The sequence below is a fragment of the Hippocampus comes genome, unplaced genomic scaffold, assembly GCF_001891065.2.
Source record: "Hippocampus comes isolate QL1 unplaced genomic scaffold, H_comes_QL1_v1.1 scaffold30, whole genome shotgun sequence".
Classification (NCBI taxonomy): domain Eukaryota; kingdom Metazoa; phylum Chordata; class Actinopteri; order Syngnathiformes; family Syngnathidae; genus Hippocampus; species Hippocampus comes.
Genome location: NW_017805705.1, coordinates 516,577 through 537,379, shown reverse-complemented (window position 1 = coordinate 537,379; position 20,803 = coordinate 516,577). Strand labels below are relative to the sequence as shown.

The 20,803-nt window shown below is 44.1% G+C and overlaps 3 protein-coding genes and 1 long non-coding RNA gene across 5 annotated transcripts in view; 2 read left to right on the top strand and 2 right to left on the bottom strand.

Moving 5' to 3' along the window:
• Nucleotides 1-5,462, bottom strand: part of arhgap24 (Rho GTPase activating protein 24) — a 32,820-nt gene extending 27,358 nt beyond the window's left edge. The window contains exons 1-2 of one of the 2 annotated variants that reach the window (XM_019882850.1): nt 5,207-5,462; nt 261-476 (exon numbers count right to left, since the gene is read on the bottom strand). In XM_019882850.1, the coding sequence (XP_019738409.1) occupies nt 261-461 (201 nt within the window). In that variant the 5' untranslated portion in view covers nt 462-476; nt 5,207-5,462. Of the gene's footprint in view, nt 1-260; nt 477-2,801; nt 3,086-5,206 lie in introns of those variants that run through there. The other variant, XM_019882851.1, reaches the window with a different exon arrangement.
• A 4,557-nt stretch (nt 5,463-10,019) lies between these two features.
• esm1 (endothelial cell-specific molecule 1) lies at nt 10,020-11,950 on the bottom strand. Its single transcript, XM_019882918.1, has 2 exons — nt 11,387-11,950; nt 10,020-10,576 (listed from the first exon to the last, which is right to left on the bottom strand). The coding sequence occupies exons 1-2, from the start codon at nt 11,823-11,825 to the stop codon at nt 10,347-10,349; spliced, it is 669 nt and encodes a 222-aa protein (XP_019738477.1). The 5' UTR covers nt 11,826-11,950; the 3' UTR covers nt 10,020-10,346.
• LOC109523633 (uncharacterized) lies at nt 11,719-12,126 on the top strand. Its single transcript, XR_002169813.1, has 2 exons — nt 11,719-11,809; nt 11,910-12,126. It is a non-coding gene; the product is annotated as an uncharacterized LOC109523633 (long non-coding RNA).
• Nucleotides 12,127-12,803: 677 nt separating this feature from the next.
• The window catches only part of LOC109523577 (probable E3 ubiquitin-protein ligase HERC1), a gene marked incomplete at its 3' end in the record, with an annotated part of 29,231 nt that continues 21,231 nt past the window's right edge, over nt 12,804-20,803 (top strand). The window contains exons 1-17 of the mRNA XM_019882796.1: nt 12,804-13,199; nt 14,981-15,983; nt 16,352-16,447; nt 16,512-16,694; nt 16,814-17,026; nt 17,413-17,511; nt 17,586-17,682; nt 17,760-17,903; nt 17,979-18,106; nt 18,248-18,392; nt 18,464-18,635; nt 18,852-18,986; nt 19,376-19,541; nt 19,622-19,747; nt 19,825-20,058; nt 20,144-20,296; nt 20,496-20,628. Of these exons, the coding sequence (XP_019738355.1) occupies nt 15,012-15,983; nt 16,352-16,447; nt 16,512-16,694; nt 16,814-17,026; nt 17,413-17,511; nt 17,586-17,682; nt 17,760-17,903; nt 17,979-18,106; nt 18,248-18,392; nt 18,464-18,635; nt 18,852-18,986; nt 19,376-19,541; nt 19,622-19,747; nt 19,825-20,058; nt 20,144-20,296; nt 20,496-20,628 (3,196 nt within the window). The remainder of the gene's footprint in view (nt 13,200-14,980; nt 15,984-16,351; nt 16,448-16,511; nt 16,695-16,813; nt 17,027-17,412; nt 17,512-17,585; nt 17,683-17,759; nt 17,904-17,978; nt 18,107-18,247; nt 18,393-18,463; nt 18,636-18,851; nt 18,987-19,375; nt 19,542-19,621; nt 19,748-19,824; nt 20,059-20,143; nt 20,297-20,495; nt 20,629-20,803) is intronic.

Sequence of the window (20,803 nt, the reverse complement as noted above, 5' to 3'; positions counted from 1 at the left end):
GGGGGGGGGGGGGGGTGGGGACAGGGGGTGGGTGTTTGGAACGAATTAGGGCATTTACATGGAAAACGCGCCTCTACTTACAAAATGTTCTAGCAAAGAAATTTCTTCCAGAACCAGATTAATTTCGTAAGTAGCGGCACCACTGTATTGGTTAGCATCTTAGACACTGAGGCTAATGTGAGATCGTGCTAAACTGACAACGACGTTCCAAAATGTCAGGGCGAGATCAGCTGCCGTGATGATCGCGTTGCCATCCTTACCAGGGATTTGCTCTCGTCCTCGTCCTTGTAATAGAAGAGTTGGTCCCCTCGCAGAACAAACCAGCGGCTGTGCCACGTCTTGACGAAACCACCTTGCTTTCGGAGCCAACCGCACCTGATGGCACCCTGCCTCCCCTGGAAGGGCTCCACGCCAGTTTGCGATCCGCCCTGCTGGGGACCGCCGTGGGACTGCTCGTCCATCACGGCGACTGAAACCTGCCAAGAGTCCAAAACAAATATATGACATAACCACATGCGCATCGGCTGGGGATTCATGAAACATCCCACGCGTGCGTATCCAGATGAGCTTCAAATTGAATAAAAGTCAAAGTTCAGAATCTCCCACGCTCATTGCCCCATCAACACATTGTTGCCCGGTTTCAAGCACGGCCTTTGCTGCGTGACTCCTGCTTCACGTCTGCTGACATCAGCATTAAAGCTTCCGTGACTCTGGCTGAGCTGGGCTTGGTGAGCGTCCAAACAAGCCGCAGGTCCAGATGATGACCAGATGCGGCAGCCCAACAGTGATTCCAAATCGCAGTCCACCAAGTGAAGAAAATAAAAATGAATAAAATAATAATAAAAGTGTGGTAAGCGTTGCTGGGATGATTGCCGAAATCTAAGTCAGACCTCTTTTTTTCCCCACCTCATGAACGCAGGTAGCATCCCACATATGGAGTCAATGAAATGCCCCGCCCATAAACTTTTCGCATTGTTATTGTCCAATGAAAAGCCTGTATCACCTAAATTGTTCGTTTTTAGCTGAAATGTACCAAAATGACGTGTCTTCATGTTTCAGATTATTAAATAAAGTGTTTTTCCCTTGGTTTCAGGTAATTAAAAAAAAAAATGGACATTTTTGAAAATGCACACGAATTGTCCCCAAATATTAAATCTCCGGCCTTTGGCTTTTTTTCTTTTTTGGCAGTGTGCATACATACTCAGGATTTGTATCTGGTCCAAGGTATGAAATTAAATTCCAAGGACTGTCGTAAAATGGCAAATGAGGGTCGCAAATCTTTCCAAACCATCATGTCGGTTTCTTTCTGGTCTTGGATTCATCTGTCCAAATATGATGCAAGACTTCTGGCCTGTTGAATTATTTAACACAGTCACTGGATATTTTCTTCAGCAGCCAAGTGGGTACCAGCTTTCCCCTAGATAATAATGGCAATACGGTTATGTCGTAGCCATATGCTGATCATGATATAACATGTTGTATGGTATGATGATTGCATGCGCTACAAAGAATGAAGCGTAAAAGAAATAAGAGACACCGGGCTTGCAGTCCCTCTCTTGTACCCGTTGTAGATATTCCGTCTAACAACATACAGAAATTTGTTTCCAGAAGTGTTTGGAGCTGATTCAATAGTCTTTTCATTCTGGGAATAGTTATGCAAGGGGAAGATCCACGGACTCCCTTCTGGCAGATTGTTGTTGAAACCGCTCAAGGTTTTGTGTAAAGGCTACAACAATTAAAGCGAGGAATCTTTCGCGACCACAGGAAGTGGCCGTCGGGAGGGAAAGTTGTCTACCAAAAAAATTTTTTAAAAAAAGGCCTTTTCCAGGCTGTGGCGTTGAAGGTGCAATTTGAAAGGGGCTAATTTGGACTCGTTTTAGCCTCGTCCAGGGAGGACTTCCGTCGCGTCTCGTCCCGTGAGAGAAGACGGCTCAGAGTCATTTTGTGTGTGGCAGCGAGGCCTGAGTCTGATCTATACTCAGTTGTGGTGAGTAAAATGCAATGAGGTTCCAAAATGGCAATCGTGTGAGGAAGAAGAGGCGCACACAAGCTAACCGACACTGTCCAAAACAAGATAACATTGGTTGGTGCGGGCGGTGCTGCTTGTGTATTTGTGTACATTTTGCAGAAAACTGCATATTTCGCCAAATAGATTATGTACTGTATTTGGATTCTGTTCTTGTCAAATCAAATTTTTTTTCCTCATGAGATAAACAATTCTCCCCATAGCATGAGATTATCCGCGATTTGAGACTTCATCCGCATGAAATTGCATCATCATTAAAAAAATCACAACTTGATTCTCATATTGTATATTTTTTCATGTGACTTCATTCTCAATTTAAAAACAAAGACTATTCCTAACAAAAATTTTTTTTTTCCAAATTCTAACATTTTCCACATAAAATTCCAACTTTTTCCTCATATTAGGACTTGACTTTCAAAATATGACAACTTCATTCTTGTGAAACACCTTGTGAAAATTGTATTGGTGTCAAAATTGCCGGTATGAAAAAGTTCATCCAAACAACAACGCTCGCTGTGGCCTCATATTATTATTATTATTATTTTCACAGTACTGTATATACAGGACTTGTTGGCATATAATTTGGTGTTGATTCAAAGTAGAATAGTTTGGCTCCAGGTCAGTTAATTAACAGCAAAACTTGTACAAAAGACTTTGGCATGACATTGCTTGTCAGCGGTGTAAACTCCCCTTCAAAGATCCCTCCTCCCCCCTTATGAGTCTTGTGGGGGCCCCGTGACCCAAATGTGTTCAAGACGAATATAAACCCGGTTACCAAAGCTGCAATGCTTGAAGAACAGTTTGCTCCTGCGAGTGTGGAGAGGAGGCCAAGCTTCTTAATGGATGTGAAACAGGAACTGACTTCATGTGGAAGCGTCGCCGAAATAACCCCAGAACAGATTCTTCATCTTGGCCAGCAGATGCAGCACAATTAAAGTCTTGCGTGATTAAACATCCGATGGGGGAACCTATTCTGGATTTATCGCCTTGGTCCGAGTTCAGTCACGACCCACGCCGTGAGTCACTTCATGATTGCAAGCAGCGCGCGATGGGATGTGAGGACTCAGAAGGTTCAAGTCCTGTTAGCTCGTGTGATGAATCACATGTGGTCCCCCCTCAGATAGTCTACAACGCCGCCTTTTTGGCTGTGACGCAAGCATGACTCTCTCTTCCTTTTATTTTATGCCATGTGTCACTCTGGACATTTCTGGAAAGCAATCAGAGCACATTAATAAGCAGAACACCCTTAAAATATCTTTAAAATAAAGGCTCATGGTGAGAAAAGCAAAGAAAAAAAAAAAGCAAACTTTGTTCAGCGGACACTAAAAATTCTACACAACGAATCCAACATATCCAATCTCAGAATCAAAATGGCGCCGTGATGCCATTCGTAACACCTTACATCACTGGTGTCAAACTCAAGGTTCGGGGGCCAGATCTGGCCCGCCACATCATTTTATGTGGCCCATGAAAGCAGCTCAAACAACTTCCATGATCCTTTCTAAAATGTCAACCAAAATGTTAAATTCTCATTTGTAACAAATAAGAGATATATTCTAAGCATGTGCTTGTTGCCAAACCTCTCATGATAGCAACTTAAACAATAATTGAATCATCAGGTATTCTTGACTTCTTTATATGGTTTCAGTCATAACGGCCCTCCAAGGGAAACGGTAATTAAAACGTGGCCCGCGCCAAAAATGCACCAAAACGTGAAGCCTATGACTGCAGTAATCAACGTGACGCTGAAAAAAACAGGTAAGACAATCTAAAAAGTATGACAGCTATAGAGCAGATATGGATCAAAAATAGTTACTTGTTCAAAATGTTCCAACCTGCTTCCCACTTTGAGGCAGTTTCTGTGCCTTGGCCACTAAACGGCTATCACAGACCTGAGAACAGCCGGGTACGGCAGCTGACACGGGCAACCTGATCCCGCAGCTTTCCTGCAGTACGGCTTGTGAGCACTGCATATATATTCCGGGCACTGGGGGGGTTCATCACTTGGCATGTGCTTTCCTTTTGCATGAACATGCCAGGTGGAAAGAGGGACTGTTCGGCCTTTACAACCCTTGCATCGAACCGTGGAAATAAAAGCTACCCGGAAAAGTGGTGGGAATTTGTTAATTGCTGGGAAAGTTGCACCGAGCTTGTTTTACTGACTCAGAGTGGGACCACCCGGGTGAGCCGATTAAAAAAAAGTCAAGCATGACTTAATGAGATCCGATATGAAAGCGGAATCAAAACATGATGGTACAACAAACAAAAAAAGCAGTTTCATACACTGGTGCATTTGAATGCAAAAAGGAAAATCCCAAGTATTTCCCACTGGTACATAGTGTGGTCATTTACAAACATGCATTTAGCGACATGGGCAGCTTTTATACGATGCTTATGAAGACTATCCATTTCTTTTCTAGAGTGCTTGTCCTCATTCGGTCACAATTCCTGAGTGAGCTGAAGCCAACCCCAGATGACTTTGGGCGAGAAGCCGGTTACACCCGAGACAGGTCGCCAGCCAATCATAGGACACTATATATATATATATATATATATAAAATTTTCAAATTACATTTATTTTGGAAAAACGTAAAATGCATTTGCTGTCATTCAAAAATAAAGACACATTTGAAATAAGTATTTAAAAATAACTATTGGACCTGAGAGAACAGATGAGGGTGCTCTGCGAATTACTCTTGATAAAAATGACCAAAACATACCTTGTGATTTTTTTTTTTTAATAACGACAATAATATGACAACAAATACATTAAATCATTTAAACACACACACACAATGAGGAATACAAATAGATATATATTTTTTGGGGGGGCGGGCAAGGACACAAATGCAACAGATGACTATGAGGCATTTCAATTTGAAAAAAAATATTCGTAAAAAACAAACAAAACTATTCATCTACACGAGAGGGTTTGGTCCCCATGCCAGTTAACACATGAGATAGGTAACATCATGATGTGATGCAGTGCAGTCTGTCACCACTGCAAACTGCAACCACAAAAGCATACATACAGTTACCTCTCCCTCAATAAAAACCCAAAGCAGCCTAATAAAATGTCAACCTTTTTATTTACCCACGCAAAAAGGGGAACCACATAAAACCGCCGAACACCATTCACGCTTGAAACCGTTCCCACCAAAAACACAGCATGTCACTCACCCTTCAGATAATCAACCAGGTGTTGCTCTCCCAAATAAATCCAGTGTGGAATGACGGCCCGCGTCAACAACAAGACGGCGGCGGAGACGACGACGACGACGAGGAGGAGGAAGAAAAGGGAGATGACGTTCAAATTCACCGTCTCGCTTCCCCGGCTCACTTGGTGGAGAAATGTGTCCACAAGTTCAACTCTCACAACGTGTGCGCGCTGAAAGAATCTCTCTCTCCAAGAGGAGGAGGAGCCCACACTCACAAGTGCACGTAAACACCCGAGTACACGCGACTACGCCGCAGTCGGACACTTGCACGTCAATCATCGTGACGTCAGCATCCATAGGGAAATGTCGATTTTTCAAGGTGTCATATCATGTGCAGGTGCAGCTTTAGGGTGATTTAAGGTAGTCTTCTTTTTAATCTGTGCATCTTTTGTGGTAATTACGGTAGTCAATCGAGCATCGGCGTGCAGCTCTGCAAACGTTTATGAGGTAACTCCGTGGACACTTGGGTGCGAGCTCAGCTGAATACACAGCCAAGGGAGGAGAGCACGTCTTGTTGACTCGCGGGCTGTCGCCATAGAACCGAATGCAATGCAAACCATCCATATTGACAATCAATAAGACTGACACTTACTTGACAGCACCATATATATGTACAGACAGATAGATCATTTTAATTATTTTTGGAAAAAAACAATGCATTTGTTTACATTCAAAAATTAATGAATATATAAAAATTTAAAAATAACTATTGGACCTGGGATCACAGATGAGGGTGCTCTGTGAATTATGTCTGATGAAAATGACCAAAAACATATACCTTCCGGTCGTCACGGAGATAGCGCATGACATTAGATGAGTTGAATCTTCACAGATGGCGGATATGGGAATTGACACAGTCTCTGTGGTTCTTCTGTTCTCATGGCCCTTCAAGTGCAACGTTTGGACCCCCTCGTGACTTCTGTCGGGGGTTCTTCCTCTGTGGACGGGATTGGAATGCAGCAGACAGTATTTGTCACCTCCTCCAAGCGCATAAACATGAGGATTTGGACCCCAAAGTTGGCCAATTATACTAGCCTGAAAAAATAATCGCACATTAAATCGCAATCACGACACTGAAATATCAGTTGCATGGTGAACAGGGGTTGAGATAGCGGATTTTCAATCATGGTGTCATCGGTTAACACCCCCCACCACGCACACACACACACACCCCAGTGCCAGTGCACTGACTAATTCGCAAAACTTAATGCAGCTCTGCTTACCTTTTGGCTTTGACATGATTTCAGGGACATTGTATTCGTAGCCATGGGGCATGTCAATTTCTTTGCATTGTAGCCGTATTCTAGTGTTACAGACAGAGCCGTTGCCTGAAAGTGGTTCAGCCTTCTCGCCCCGCGCCTAGCTTGTTGGTCAGGAACTCCAGAGACCCAACTGTTTGTTTACGAGTCATTAAAATAAAATTTTCCATCATCTGTACTCTTTGCCGTTTGGGGAGTTTCAACCTAAAATCATGACCTTTAAGCATGCTTGATAAAGATGCTACATTTCCCAAATGTCCTGCTCTGTCACTATGAATGAAAACACTGTTCCATTTTTAGGCCAACAAGTGACTACTGGAGCAGTGTCATGACCGCGGCTGTCCTTCCTGTTTACATATTTGACAATAAAGAGTCTTCTTAATCTCTCAAGTGGTTTACGAGGCTTCATTTATTTGGAATGTGAAGTGCTCTTTAAATTTAGGGACAATCAGGTGAATAGGCTTACCTTGAATTTGTATTTATCATAGTTCTTCTTCCGGCTTTTGACTTTACATCCACTCCTATTCAATAATAAAAAATAAATCTCACAAATTTCAGTAGAATAGTCAAATTAAACAGGTTTTTAGGGGAATATTTCTTCTTGGGATTGCAGTGAAAAAGAGTCCACGAGTAACGATTTCTCTCAGTGCAACATTGTCTCCCTGTGGCGTCATCTATCATGACACCTTTAGGTTTTTCAGCATTTCAAAGAATATTCTCAAAAGGATTCGCCGATATCCTGCTGTCTGGCTATCGGAAGATTTGATTATGATTAATTGCATTTGCAGTTAGAATCTCGGACTAATTCAAATGAATTGTTCGTGTTTTTGATTATTAACACACGAAATAAATGAGAAAAACAGTTACCAAGAGGTGCAATGATCAACTGTGTCCAGAAGATGGCAGTGGTGTTAGATTTGATTATGATTAATTGCATTTGCAGTTAGAAACTCGGACTAATTCAAATGAATTGCTCGTGTTTTTGATTAACACACGAAATAAATGAGAAAAACCAAAGTTACCAGAGGTGCAATGATCCACCATGTCCAGAAGATGGAAGTGTTGTTAGTGCCGGAGCCGGAATCGAACCTCGCACCTCTGCACTGTGAAGCAGACGTGCTACCCAGCCACCCACTATGCCGTCTGATGTAAAACCCACGCAGCCACGGGGAGAACATGCGACTTCCTGTGTGGAAGAGGCAGAATCGAACCTCGCACCTCTGCACTGAAGCAGACGTGCTACCCAGCCTGATGTGACTTCCCTTTAAATGAAATTGTAATTGTATCTAATATCTTGCCTGGTGAATGTATCATTTTATTTTCTTTCATTTTACTTCCATGATTCAACCGTACACGATCTTGTCTCGTCCATTTCATTTTTGTATTTTGATATGCTTTCTTTTATTTTATTACAGTTTCAACCAATACTGTTCTTGTCTCCTCTGATTTTTTTGTATTAATAGCCTACTTTCTGAAATTTTATCCAATCTTGTCTTCCCTCATTTTATTAGATTTAATTTTATTTCAGCCCATTTTATTTTGTCTTGTCTAATTTTAACATATAATTTTTTTTATTTGATCTAATTTTGCGTAATTTCATACACTCTTATCCAAGCTTATCTCATCATCTTCATTTTCTCTCATTTTAGTTCTTCTCACTCATTCTCTTTACTTTCATTTGTATCTTTTACTACCTTGTCTCACCGCATGTTAACCTATCTTGTCACATCTTTATGTTATTTGTCTTATATTTCTTACAATGTAACTTATGTTGCCATACACATAGTTTTGTATTTATTTTCTTTCCCGGACAAATCAAAGGGACGAGGCCAAAGGGTCCACTAATGAGAACAAACGCATGTTCTCATGGTCGTGTTTGCTGCTGTGGTATAAACAGCCTGTGGAGGTGGGGCCGAACTGTAAATAGCAGGACATGTATTTGCAGTAAATCAGTGTTATTTACACCTTTTGTTTCAGCGTGGGCGGCGGTGTGACGTGCTCGGGGAGTCACATAAAGGGTATTTCTCACCAACGCTTTCCTGTTATTTTCCTTCCTTGTTAGGCTCCTTTTGTTTGTTTGGATGCGAGGCCTCGGACCGCCGCCTCTCAGGGGAATGGAGGGGAACGTTCCGAACGCTGCGCCACTGCTTCCGTGTACCTGCAAGCGTATTTGACACCATTTTTATGGAACTCTTTAAGGTATTACAATTGACGCTGGTCAACAGCAAATTTTATTCAGAGATGGCTTTAGGTATCCCTGGACATATTGTTAACGCTGATTGCAAAAGTAAATTTTTTTCTCAAGCACATTGGTTTTTGAGATATTTCCTTTTTTTTTGTTTGTTTGTTTTGGGGTTTAACCTTTAAATACACATTTTATCGTGTTGTAATTTATAGGTATGGTGTTTCAAAATCCACGTTTTGCATACTCACGCTAAGGCACAGAGATTTGCATTTTCACATATTTCAAAAAAATGTACAATATAAAGAAGTTGAACAAAAAGCACAATTGCTTGATATCCAACTAGCTTAGTTCGAATTTAGAGGTGTAAAGTGAGGTTCGATTTTCATATTGGATGTCTGTCAGACACGTAATGGAAAGGGAACAAGAAAGTTTTGTTGAATGTCACCTAGTGGATTTTTGAGAACTCTTGCCAGTATTCGCATTCCAACACACCTGGAACTTTTGTTGACCTATTTGATATGTCATCGAATGCACTGCTCATATTTGTACTGCACCCAGTAACGGACAGTTCCTCTTCTATGGTTATCATCATCCAAAACACACTTTTGGAGTGAATACATTTGATGCTCACTAAGCTAAATACTTGTGAATCGTTATTGTAGCCCAAATACCTCATTTGCTTCATTGATGGAAGAACTCATTGAAATATGTCCTTTCGTGACTCCCACGGGCAGAGGACAGGACCTTTTTTTAGTGTGTGTGTGGGTGCGCCTGTGTGTGTGGGTGTGTGTGTGTGACAAAAATTCCTCGCTTTTTCGGAGTGTCACTTGCTCTTGAATTCCTGCCTGGCAGACACAACAACAACAGGAAGAAGGGCCATTTTCACAGGTGTCAGGAAGTGCAGGAAATAAACACACCGAATGCGGCGCAAACATTTTTGTGGACGTGTTTAAAGAGTCTGACGTGAGGCTTTAAAAACAAATGACCCTTGCGGGACCCCCGTGTCATTACCATTCCATCCGATTTCAAAATTCCAATGGTCCCAAATATAATTTTCTCCAGGTATAAAACCTAAACCATTCAAGGACTGTTCCACTGAGTCTTATCCAAGTTTCCAACGGTATCAAATACCGCACTTAGATCAAAGAAGAATGGACACCTTTCCTGAATCCCTTTTAAGACCTGAGATCATTCAGCAACAATTATAGGAAGGCAGAAATCAAACGCTCACATAATACAAATATGTTTTCTTCTTGAATGAAATATTTCATGATTTTTTTTTTTTTTGCTGCAGCAGAAGATGCTTCCCGAAACAGGCTAACAAACAAATGCTCTTTGATCACTTTGTATTTAATTGTAAGACCATTCTTGACATGTATACATCTTTTACACAGTACAAATACAACAGGGATGATTGATATATGTGGTACAGTGACACCATGAAAAAAGATTTATTCTATTCTCTCACTTGAAGGCACACTATACATTTGGAGCGTCAAGAGTAAAAAGGTGATATAATCAACCATATAAATAATATCCACATACAGTCAAGAAGAGGACAATAAAATAAGGCCTGTGCGTTCCTTTATAAGTTAATGCTACATTTCCACTGACTCAGTGAGCGACTGAATGAATGTATGGATGATTGAATGCACTGGTCAGCGAGGGCTGAGCCGCTTGGAAGCGTCGGATCTATTGACCGCCGGTTGATCGGAGTCTTGAACCTCTCCCGAACCCTCCTCTCCATCTTGAGGCTCCGTCTTGAGCTTGCCGGCCAATTTGGCGAAGAACCGGAGGGTGAGACAAGCGCCGGTCTCCCTGTCACACAGGCCACCTTTGCAGCTGCACGTTTTACGGCACTCCATGCCATAGGTGCCAAAGTGGCAGTCTGGGAGGAGACCAAACAAATAACACGCAAGTTTATTCATTTATGTGTTCATTGATTTTTTTTTAAACCACAAATAATCCATGTAGAAGCACATGGACCACTTTATAAGGTTCACCTGCACTGAGTTAGGTCAACAACTCTACCTCGATGAATTGTGCACCACTGCAAGCTACGTACAGTCTTGTGCATGAGTGGAATTTTCAGAAAAGAACAGTTAAATATTTGGATAAGTGGTACAAATAATGGATGGACGGGATGATTAAAAAGAATAGTCCATTGAAATATTAGAAAATGTATACAATAAATCCTATAATATTTTACATAAAATCAGACCTATGCATGATATTTAATTAATTAACTATATAAGATAAAAATGTTGAATTACTTTCTGACAGTTTTAGACAATTTGGGACGTTAATGCAATATTTTGAAAATTAGTCTAATATTTGACACATTTTGTCGTCATTTTTATTTTTACATTCTTATATTTATTTCTTTTAGAAATATTTTTTTTGCGATGAAGAGATTTGGATTCAAAAATTAGAAACCGTTCGAAATATTGGGAACAGACTACAATCGTAATAAATATTCACAGTTAAATTCAGTATTCTCTCAGTGTTAGTTATTTTTTCTCTGTTAATTACACGTGTCTCTAATACAGTGTCCTTCCTGTGTGCAATTACATAAAGTTAGGGGGATAGGACGGGTGTGTTTAACTTCAATTCAACCAAATCAATTGGACTTGGGGACGTCAGTTACACGGGCTACAGCCTGCAGTATTTTGGTGCAACGCGTCAAGTGAAGCGGTACCTTTGCACACGCCGTATTCATCCCCGTAGTCGTCCTCGTCCTTGTAGAACTCGCAGAAGAGGCCCGGTCCGCACTTGACGCCGTGCATGCCGGACACGGTGCGGTAACAGTGCTCCCCTCGGCCGGCCGTGCACACCCGGCAGCAGCCGCAGTCGTCTAGCACGGTGCGCGCGCAGCCGAGCGTGGGGCCGCAGCGCCCCGCGTCGCACCTGTCCGGGCAGTTGACGGCGTACTTGACGCCGGAGCCCCACGCCTGAGCCGCGTGGGCGCTGTGGGCGAGCAACGAGGACAGCACCGTGAGAAGCAGCAGAGACATGGCTGGCGAAGAGGAGGAGGAGGCGAGTGATGTGGAGGTGGCGGTGGGGATGCTGATGATGAGAGGCTGCGGCGGTGAAGGAGAGCCTCTGCGAGGGACTCGAGCGAGTGAGGAGGCGAGCATCAGACGGAGAGCTTTTCACGGCATCCAACAAGTTTGTTTTGCACTTCGCTCTCGTCAATTTCCTCATTCCGCTCCTTTTTTTAGAGATCCGGCGTGGAAGTGCATGCATGGGATTAGCGCCATCCAGGAACAGAAATCCACGTGACCTCATGCCACAAATGTTTTTGTAGGAGCCCAAGGAACCGCGCTGTCATCGGCCCTTCGTGCTACAGGTTGCTTTGGAACCAGAGGATGCTGTTTCCCAGATCCAAAAGGGCAAAATTTGAGGATGTGCAAAATTTCGAAAAGTGTAAAAAAACAAACAGAAAAAAAAGAGACAGCGAAATATGCTCAAGTATTTCCAACCTAGACCCTAAAGTGTGTTCAAACGTTTTCATTTAATGGCAACATATAGAAAATGGAAGGATGTAAGGGGTGTTCGAACATTTTTTTAACAATTTATTCGACAAACTGAAATCAATCGATCAAGCAATTGTATTTTGTTTTTAGTCTATAGTTATTTTGGGGGGGAAATGATGCTGAACAGAAAGTGCACTTTCTTGTGGTGTCTCTTCTTTGTAATTTATTCCGGTTTATCAATGTCATATGATCAGATATATTGTTGCTTTTGAATATCAACATGTGATATTGTTATATTGTTTGTTGATTGAGTCAATAAAGTTTTTTAAACAAGTATCGACAAAATTCAAGCAATTTCATTCTTTATTTAAACTCTTTTCAGTGACATCGATTTTGATGATAAATAGAGATGACATTTTTTTTTTGTCACGTTCAGTATGTATACTTTGTGTGACATTTTTATTTGGTGGTGCCTGGAGAGTTTGTCGAATGTAAAATAACCATCACGACGATGGTGACGATGATGAAGACGATGATTATCGATGAAGATGAGGCGGAGTTCGACACAAGATGGCGGTAAGGTAGTCGTCCGACGCCGGCCGCCTTCAGCTGATACAACCTCAGAAGAAGAAGAGGAAGAGCAGGAGGAGGAGGAGAAGGAGGAGGGGGGAGAAGAGGGGGCATAATATAGTCTATTTGTCCGATTACGGGACAGGTACCGCCGACGGTTCTCCTGAACTAGCGAACCTGTCAGCGGGGTCAAGCTACCAAAAGCGCCCGAAATATATGGAAGCTAACATACATGTCAGCGCTTGTTGTTCGCCATCGTCACACACCCGCCTGGACGTCACCGAGCAGCGGGGCTTGTTGTGGGGCCAGCTGTCATCCAGCCACCGAGCCGAGTGGTGCGGGGAGGGTCGTATTTGGCTCGCCCTGACAGCCGCAGTGTAGTCAGCCCTGCCTCGCGTTAGCTCACTCGGTTGAACCGGTGGAGCTTGGATTGAGTCCTAGGCTGTTATCCATTGTGTTGCCGAGGTGAGTCGCCGCAATGTCACCGGTGTGTGTGTTCTTGTATCCTCCGGAAGGTGCTGGGTCATGTCTTGCTAATATACTGGACCATCGAGTCAGCTAATGTCATCAGCATGGATGCTCATTCACACGCATCTTTGCATGATGCTGCATAAAATCAGTCAATGGCACATGCTGCTCCATTTTTTTTTATTGGCGTTGTCCTGGCAACACAGCCACCATCCACCCCACTCCTCTCACCTTCCTAGTCTCAACCCCCCTCATGGCTCACGTCCCAAGTAAGGGCATCCATCCTTCAACAACTTGGCTAGGTTATGCTTCATTCCATCAAACACACACAAGCATTTCCAACTTCCAACTTGTGATAAAATGGCATCCAAATGTCATTGTCATCGTCAACATGAAGCATGAGTGGTTAACCCGTATCGTTTGCCTGTATTGTGCTATATGTGGTGACGAGCAAGGCACGAGAAGAGAAGAAGAACAAATTTTCTCATTTTCCACACATCTCTAAAATTTGTATTGGTAACACCCTGAGGAGTGATAATTCAGTTACAGTAGCAAATAGCCTGCGTCGTTATTGTTTGCTGCGCTCTCAACTCTCTGTCACGGTCATGTTGCAGATTACTCTTGTTTTGGTTCTGAATGTGAAAATCTGCTTCTGCGTAGTACAGAGGAGGATCTACTCTAGTCATATACAAAGCCAAGCCACCCCAAGTTCCAGAACGTTCCTTAAAATGTTGCTTTGTCGTCATATTTTTTTTTTGATAAATACTTTATATCTAATAATTATGAAACAATATATAATTGCTGCACATTTACTTATACTGATGGATTAGTTTCAGCGAGTTAGATGAATGAGAGATGAACAATGTCAAAGTGACCCTTGCATCCTTTGATTTTTCTGTATGTGGCAAATATGGAAAATAAAGTTCGGGCCCCCCTGGGTTAACATGTTTGCTCCACAGATTTGAGGTTCGGGGTTCAAATCAAATTTTCCTGTTCTCCCAATGCGTGCATGGGTTTTGTCTGCATAATCTGACTCCCTCCCACATTTCAAAAACAGACATATTAGGTTGTTTGGCTCTATGCAGCATGTGATTGGCTGAGGACAAGTTCAGGGTCCACCACACCTTTCGCCTACACTCAGCTGAGATAGGCTGCAGTTCAACCACAGTTCTTATGAGGATGAGAGCTATACAAAATGATTTCTGAATTATATTGGCCTAAATGATACACTTCAGCAGTATTATTTTGTTGTTGCTGGTTTTGTTTTGCTTGTAGTGGCTGCCAGCTCACTGGACCGTATCACTGTAAGTTATTTTTGTCCAGACTGGAAACCATATAGCCCTAGAAAGGCATGCAAACATGCTTGGAGTTCCCTCGGCCTTCTCTGCTCGTGTCTCGTTTGAGTACCAGGTGGGGTTTTGGGTTCGTGAAGCCCACGACCCGAGACTTCTTTTTTGATCCTGGCTCATCAACAGATTATTTCCCTGGTTGGTTCACACATACCGAATCACAATTGTCTTTTTTTCGAACCTATATAGCACCAATTATTTTTTTGCTACCCTGATCCCCCCCACTGCTTTGAATCCAAATACTTTCGTAGACATGGTCAAGAAAGGGAGAACTAGGTAGATAGCTTTGTAGATTTGTACCACACTTTTTAGATACTTTTGAGATGCAAAATTCCACGACAGATCTTTGACCTTTTAGTCTCAAGTTTACAGCTGCAGGCTGTACATCCATTCACTGTTCAAGTTCACGTGTTTTTCCCCGTCATTCAGGTGCTCGTCAGGGTGAAGATAATGCTCAGACATGATGCCCTGTCAGACCCATGTGTTGCTCAAGTGGCAGGAACACCTCAACAGTTCCTGGGCGGCGGAGGACAGCCTGCAGACGGCCACCAGGCATGGGGCAGCCACCCTCTACAACAGGCTTCTCCGCAACAAGGAGGTGTTGAGTCTGGCCCAGCCCGTCCAGGAACTCGTTGGCCCTCGGCTGCCCGACTTTGAGTGCGAGTCGTGCGCCGCCGCGGAGAAGGAGGAGTATCTTTTGTCACTGCTCCAAAGTCAACGATGGCTGGCTCGCCGCATGCTGACACAGACCCGCTACACGCAGGGTCTCCACCACAGGCTGGTGACCCTGCAGAGGATCTTCTACGCTATTCACACCAAGTACCATGACAACTTCCGCGCCCATCTTTCCTCTCAGGCCACAGAGAGCGGTGCGGATTGCGGGCATCTTGAGCTGGCCTCCGACCCGTGCCTGCCAGGGGGGTTGCCCAAGATCAAGTCGGGCACGGATGTTCTGATCGAGATGGGCGTAAGGACGGGTTTGAGCCTGCTCTTCTCACTGCTGCAGCAGAACTGGAGGTACGCAGCCTCCGTCCATCCCGAGTCGATGCTGTGCAACGACGTGCTGGCCACCGCCTCCTCCGTGCTGGCGTCACTGCCACCGCTTTCTCTGGCCAATGAGAGCAAGATCCCCTCAGTCGGGTTGGACTGCCTGGCACAAGTGGCCGACTTCCTGAAGAAGACGTCGGCAAGTAGTGGAAGCGGCGGCGCCGATGTGACAGGTCGGAGGCTGGCGTTGGAGCTGCTGCTCGGCCTGGCCATGCAGAGAGGCTCGCTCAAGTTTCTGCTGGAGTGGGTGGAGGTGGCTTTGGCGGCCTCCGTGTCCTCGCGCACCTCTGCGCCGTCTTCCTCCTCCACACTGAGCACACCGCAAGCAGGTGGTGTGGGATTCGATTTCATCCATCAAACTCTCCTTCAGATGAGACAATTTTCGGTAGGCTACAGTTTCACGTATCATGTCGTCTGCCTTTCGCTTGTAATTCTTTTTTTATTCATTTTAAAGTAAATTTACGAGAATATTTTTTGTATGTTTTATACAATAAAATATTCAGTTCTAAAATATTCAAACAGATTTTAGAGCAATATTGGAAGTAACGATGCTAAAATTAAATTGTGAAATTTGTCCTTAAAAATCAAAAAAAAATTGTATTTGTGTTTCGTTTTTTTTTAGTCTATAAATATTAAGAGAAATATTTATAAGAATTAGAATAGGTTTTTGACATTTTAGTCGAAAGCATTTTGAACAATACTATTAAATATTTTCATGACTGTAATGAACAAGGAGCCATTAACATCCTCCAGGGTTTCCGTGGAGACGCCATCAACATTCCAGTGCTCCAAAAGGACACGGACGGACTTTGCTGTCTTTCTCAGGCCGCCCTCTGTCTTTTCGAAGAGGTATAAGATTCAGTCTTTTTCGCGAAAGTTTTTCCGGAGCTCACTCTCTACCTGTCTTTTGCAGATCTGTAACCTGGCATCCTTCTGCCTGTGCTCCTGCAGCGCCGACGCAGACGCTCCCGGCTCCAGCAGCGAAGCCGTCGTGGTATATGTGTGGGGCAGCAACAGCAGTCATCAGCTGGCAGAAGGAACGCTGGAGAAAATCTTACTCCCCAAACCCACACAGGGCTTCAGCGACGCTCAAATGGTGTGTGGGGTCTTGGAGCACAATAACAAAACATGTCTAAATCATCAGATGGCGAGAATACGTAGTACAAAGCAGTCTAAAGCTCTATGTGGTGGGCTGGCCACGTGCACTTCTTTCAGATCGAGGCCGGCCAGTACTGTACCTTTTCCGTGTCAGCTGATGGCGCCGTAAAGGCCTGCGGTAAAGGCAGCTACGGCCGCCTGGGTCTGGGTGACTCCAACAACCAGTCCATGCCCAAAAAACTGGTGCTGGAGCCTCATAGGAACATGAAGAAGGTATCCTCCTCCAAGGGATCAGACGGTCACACTTTGGCCATCACCATGGAGGGAGAGGTAAGAGAATATATGGAATAATCTCTCACATTGAGATGAAAGAGCTTGGCCATTTTATATCTGTAATTACACTTACAATTACAAAGCACATTATATATGTAACAAATACATTTTTTTGCAATACATTGCTATTTTTCTTCATGAAAAAAAATGGCCTTTTGGGGGGGCGGAACGGATTAATGGCATTTCAATTCATTTCATTGGAGAAGATTGATTTGCCATTCAAAAATTGAGTTACAAACTTCGTCATGGGATGATTTATAATTGCAAGTCAAGGTACCACTGCATGTGAAATTGTAATGTTCTCTCGGTTGAATTGTAATTCGCTTCATCCCGGCTTCAGTTTCACTGTATCAATCATCTGATTTTCAAAATATGTCTTTTAGGTGTTCAGCTGGGGTGATGGAGAATATGGGAAACTGGGTCACAGCAACAGTGCTACACAGAAATACCCCAAAATCATCCAAGGACCGCTGTCAGGCAAAGTGAGAAAGTGTGCTTTCTGGATAAATGGGTCAAGGAGACTTTTTGACATGCAATTTTTGCATCTCTCTTCCAGGTTGTCGTGTGTGTGTCTGCTGGCTACAGGCACAGTGCTGCCGTGACCAATGACGGCGAGCTTTACACATGGGGCGAAGGGGACTTTGGGAGACTTGGTGCGAGACTTTATTTTTTTGCAACTCTCATAGCATGTTAGCAATCATCCGCTCTCTTTTCCGCTTATATCACGCAGGCCATAGTGACAGCCAGAGCCGCAACACGCCCACACTGGTGAAGGACATCAGCGGCGTGGGGCAGGTGGCGTGCGGCAGCTCGCACACCATTGCCGTGGCTCAGGACGGACGCACTGTGTGGTCCTTCGGAGGAGGCGACAACGGTATGCTCGTCACCATAACCGCATCTGGGGTCGTTGATGTGGCGTTTGTGCCCTAACGTAGCTGCCGCCCTTTAGGTAAACTCGGCCACGGCGACACGAACCGAGTATATCGGCCAAAGATCATAGAAGGCCTGCATGGGTGCATCATCAGGAAAGTGTGCGCTGGCAGTCAGTCATCTCTCGCGCTCACCTCTGCGGGACAGGTGAGAATCTGGTTTTGACATGGTTGAATCGGTGAGAGGAATGGTCTGATCTCTTGACAAAAACTGAAATGCTAGGTTGAAATTGATGCTTTTACTCGTGTTACTACTACAGCCAGATGCCATTTGTGTGATTCATCCAAGGTGTTCGCGTGGGGCTGCGGCTCGTGTCTAGGGTGCGGGTCATCCGAGACTACCTCCCTAAGACCCCGATTCATAGAGGAGCTGAGCATCACCAAGGTCATCGACATCTCATGCGGGGACAGCCACTGTCTGGCACTGTCGCACGGTACGATAAAGACTGACCCGTATTTCTTTTATTGCTTTTCTCACGAGTGTGTGGTATTGCTTTGTACGCAGAGAACGAAGTTTATGCCTGGGGCAACAACACCATGGGCCAGTGTGGGCAAGGCCACACCTCCACGCCCATTACCAAACCCAAGAAAGTGCTTGGCCTGGAGGGGGTGTCCATTCAGCAGATCACGGCAGGAACTTCACACAGCTTGGCTTGGACTGCGGTACCGACTGACAGGTAAAGACTTTCTTAATTGGGGTATACGCATGGAGAACTGCGAGCGAGACAGTCTCCTTTTCATTCGCTCAAAGTGATGTTATGCAATTGTGTTCCAGTTCTGAGAGCGAAAGAGTGAAAATAGCTGCTTAGGATTACTTTAAAAATATTTTTAATATGTTTTGGGGGAAATAAAACAGGTGCGTGTAATGTGGGTGGTTGTGTTTCTTTTGCCAGGCAACTAGTGGCATGGCACAGGCCATTCTGTGTGGACCTGGAGGAGAGTACCTTTACTTACCTGCGCGGTTTCCTCGAAAGCTACTGCGATGGCATCGGGGATGACGCACCTCCGGCGCCATTCTTATCCAAGCGGTATGTGGATGGCAATGTATGAATTGATTGGTAATAATTGTGTCTATGGTTTGGAATTGAAGGAGTGCGGAGGCGCTCTCAACATACAGTGGAACGACGAGGGTTATAGTAGTTTTGAAATTTTCATGAGGGTTAGTTTTTAGTTGTTTTCGAGTTTTGTGTTGTGTAAATTTAGTTTGGAATAATTTTCACGACAACAACTCCCAGACAACCGTTTGACTGTCCTTCCGCCTAATACCAAAATAAATACATTTAAAATCTACGGCAAAGGCTCTTGTATTATTATCAATTGCCATAGATGAAAACAAAGGACATTTTTGCGATTAGTTTTGCAAAAGTAAAAAGTTGTCACATAAGCAGCACTCTCTGTACTGTATATGTTACCCCAGGGAGCATCATCAGTTCATTTTGCTGTGCATGAAGCTGCTCTCCATCCATCTGTCGTTGGCTCATGCCGGGGGGACCGGTGCTATGGTGTTGGGGGCTCAGGGCAGGCCCCTGCGGAATCTACTCTTCAGACTTATAGACACCAAGATACCTGACTCCATACAGCAGGTACCCTTGCTTGTCATGATGTCATCAAATGAACTTAGGGCAGACAGTCTCTGCATTTGTCTTTGTGTCTGTGAGTGCAGGCGGTCATGAACACGCTCTCTATCGGCGCCTCGCTGCTTCTGCCTCCGCTGAGGGAACGGACAGAGCTGCTCCTCTCCCTCCTACCTCAGGGTCCTCAGAGTCTAAATGTTCTCTCCAAAGGTCAAGTAAGTGCAATTTTGAAAAAAAAAATATTGGCACAAGTAGTACACGCACGTTAAGATTGTTTGTATGGATTTCCTAGCGCCTGCAGTTGGACATGGTCCTCAGCAGCCTCCAAGACCAGAGTCACATGGCATCCCTGCTAGGTTACAGCAATTTCGGGGACGTGGCGAACCTCGTGCCACCTCTGACGCCCACCCCATCTGCCCGACCGCCCTCGTCCTCCTCCTCCTCCGCCTCATCCGAAGCATATGACCCTTTCCATTTAGCAGAGGTGCTTCTCAGAACCCTTCTGCTCAGTATTGGCTTTTACACGGTATGAACAAACACTGTTCCCCTTTGAAAGCAATGTGGCTTCTGGATTTCTGCGCCTCACTGCAGTGTTGTGCGTGTTCATATAGGAGCGAGCATTTGGGGAATTAGAGAAAAACAGTGATAAGCTACTATCGAGTGAAAGTCAACGAGAGTCTGAGCCTCCCTCGCACTTTCACCAGCTTCTCTCCGGACTTCACAAACACATGCTTGCCCATTGCTACATTCACTACAGCCCCGAGGTACTGTGGATTTTTTGTCTCTTCTCCCCTCTAATAGATGAACAAGAATCATCATCCCATGATTTCACAGTTTTTCCACAGAGGAAATTCTTACTCTCTTTAGATTCTAAGTTATTCACTGGAAAATCGCATTGTTCAACCCAACAGTTGGCTTGATGAATCAGCAACATTGACACCCGCTATTCTCACTTCCTTTCAGGATGACAGCAGTGTCAAATTACTTGGTGAGCATCTTCACTTGATGTTCTCATGCGCCGGGGAGACGCTGAGGAGATCAACGAAGCTGTTGAAGGACAGCTTCATCGACACGCAGATCATGAAGAAGCTGCACGGTAAGGACACGCCTGAAGTCATTTGGAGGAGATCCATTAATCCATCCATCCATCCATCCATTATCTAAACCACGTTTCCTCATTTGGGTATGTCGGGCATCTGAACTAAATGGAATATCCAAATAAATTTAAAGGGTATCTTGTGTGCTTTTTTTGAAGGTGTCTTCATAAACCT

Excerpts from the sequence above, each read along its gene's own strand:
- esm1 (XM_019882918.1), bottom strand. The coding sequence starts at position 11,825 with ATGCTCGCCTCCTCACTCGCTCGAGTCCCTCGCAGAGGCTCTCCTTCA. Across the intron at positions 10,577-11,386 it reads TGAATACGGCGTGTGCAAAG|ACTGCCACTTTGGCACCTAT; the intron begins GTACCGCTTCAC and ends GTCTCCTCCCAG.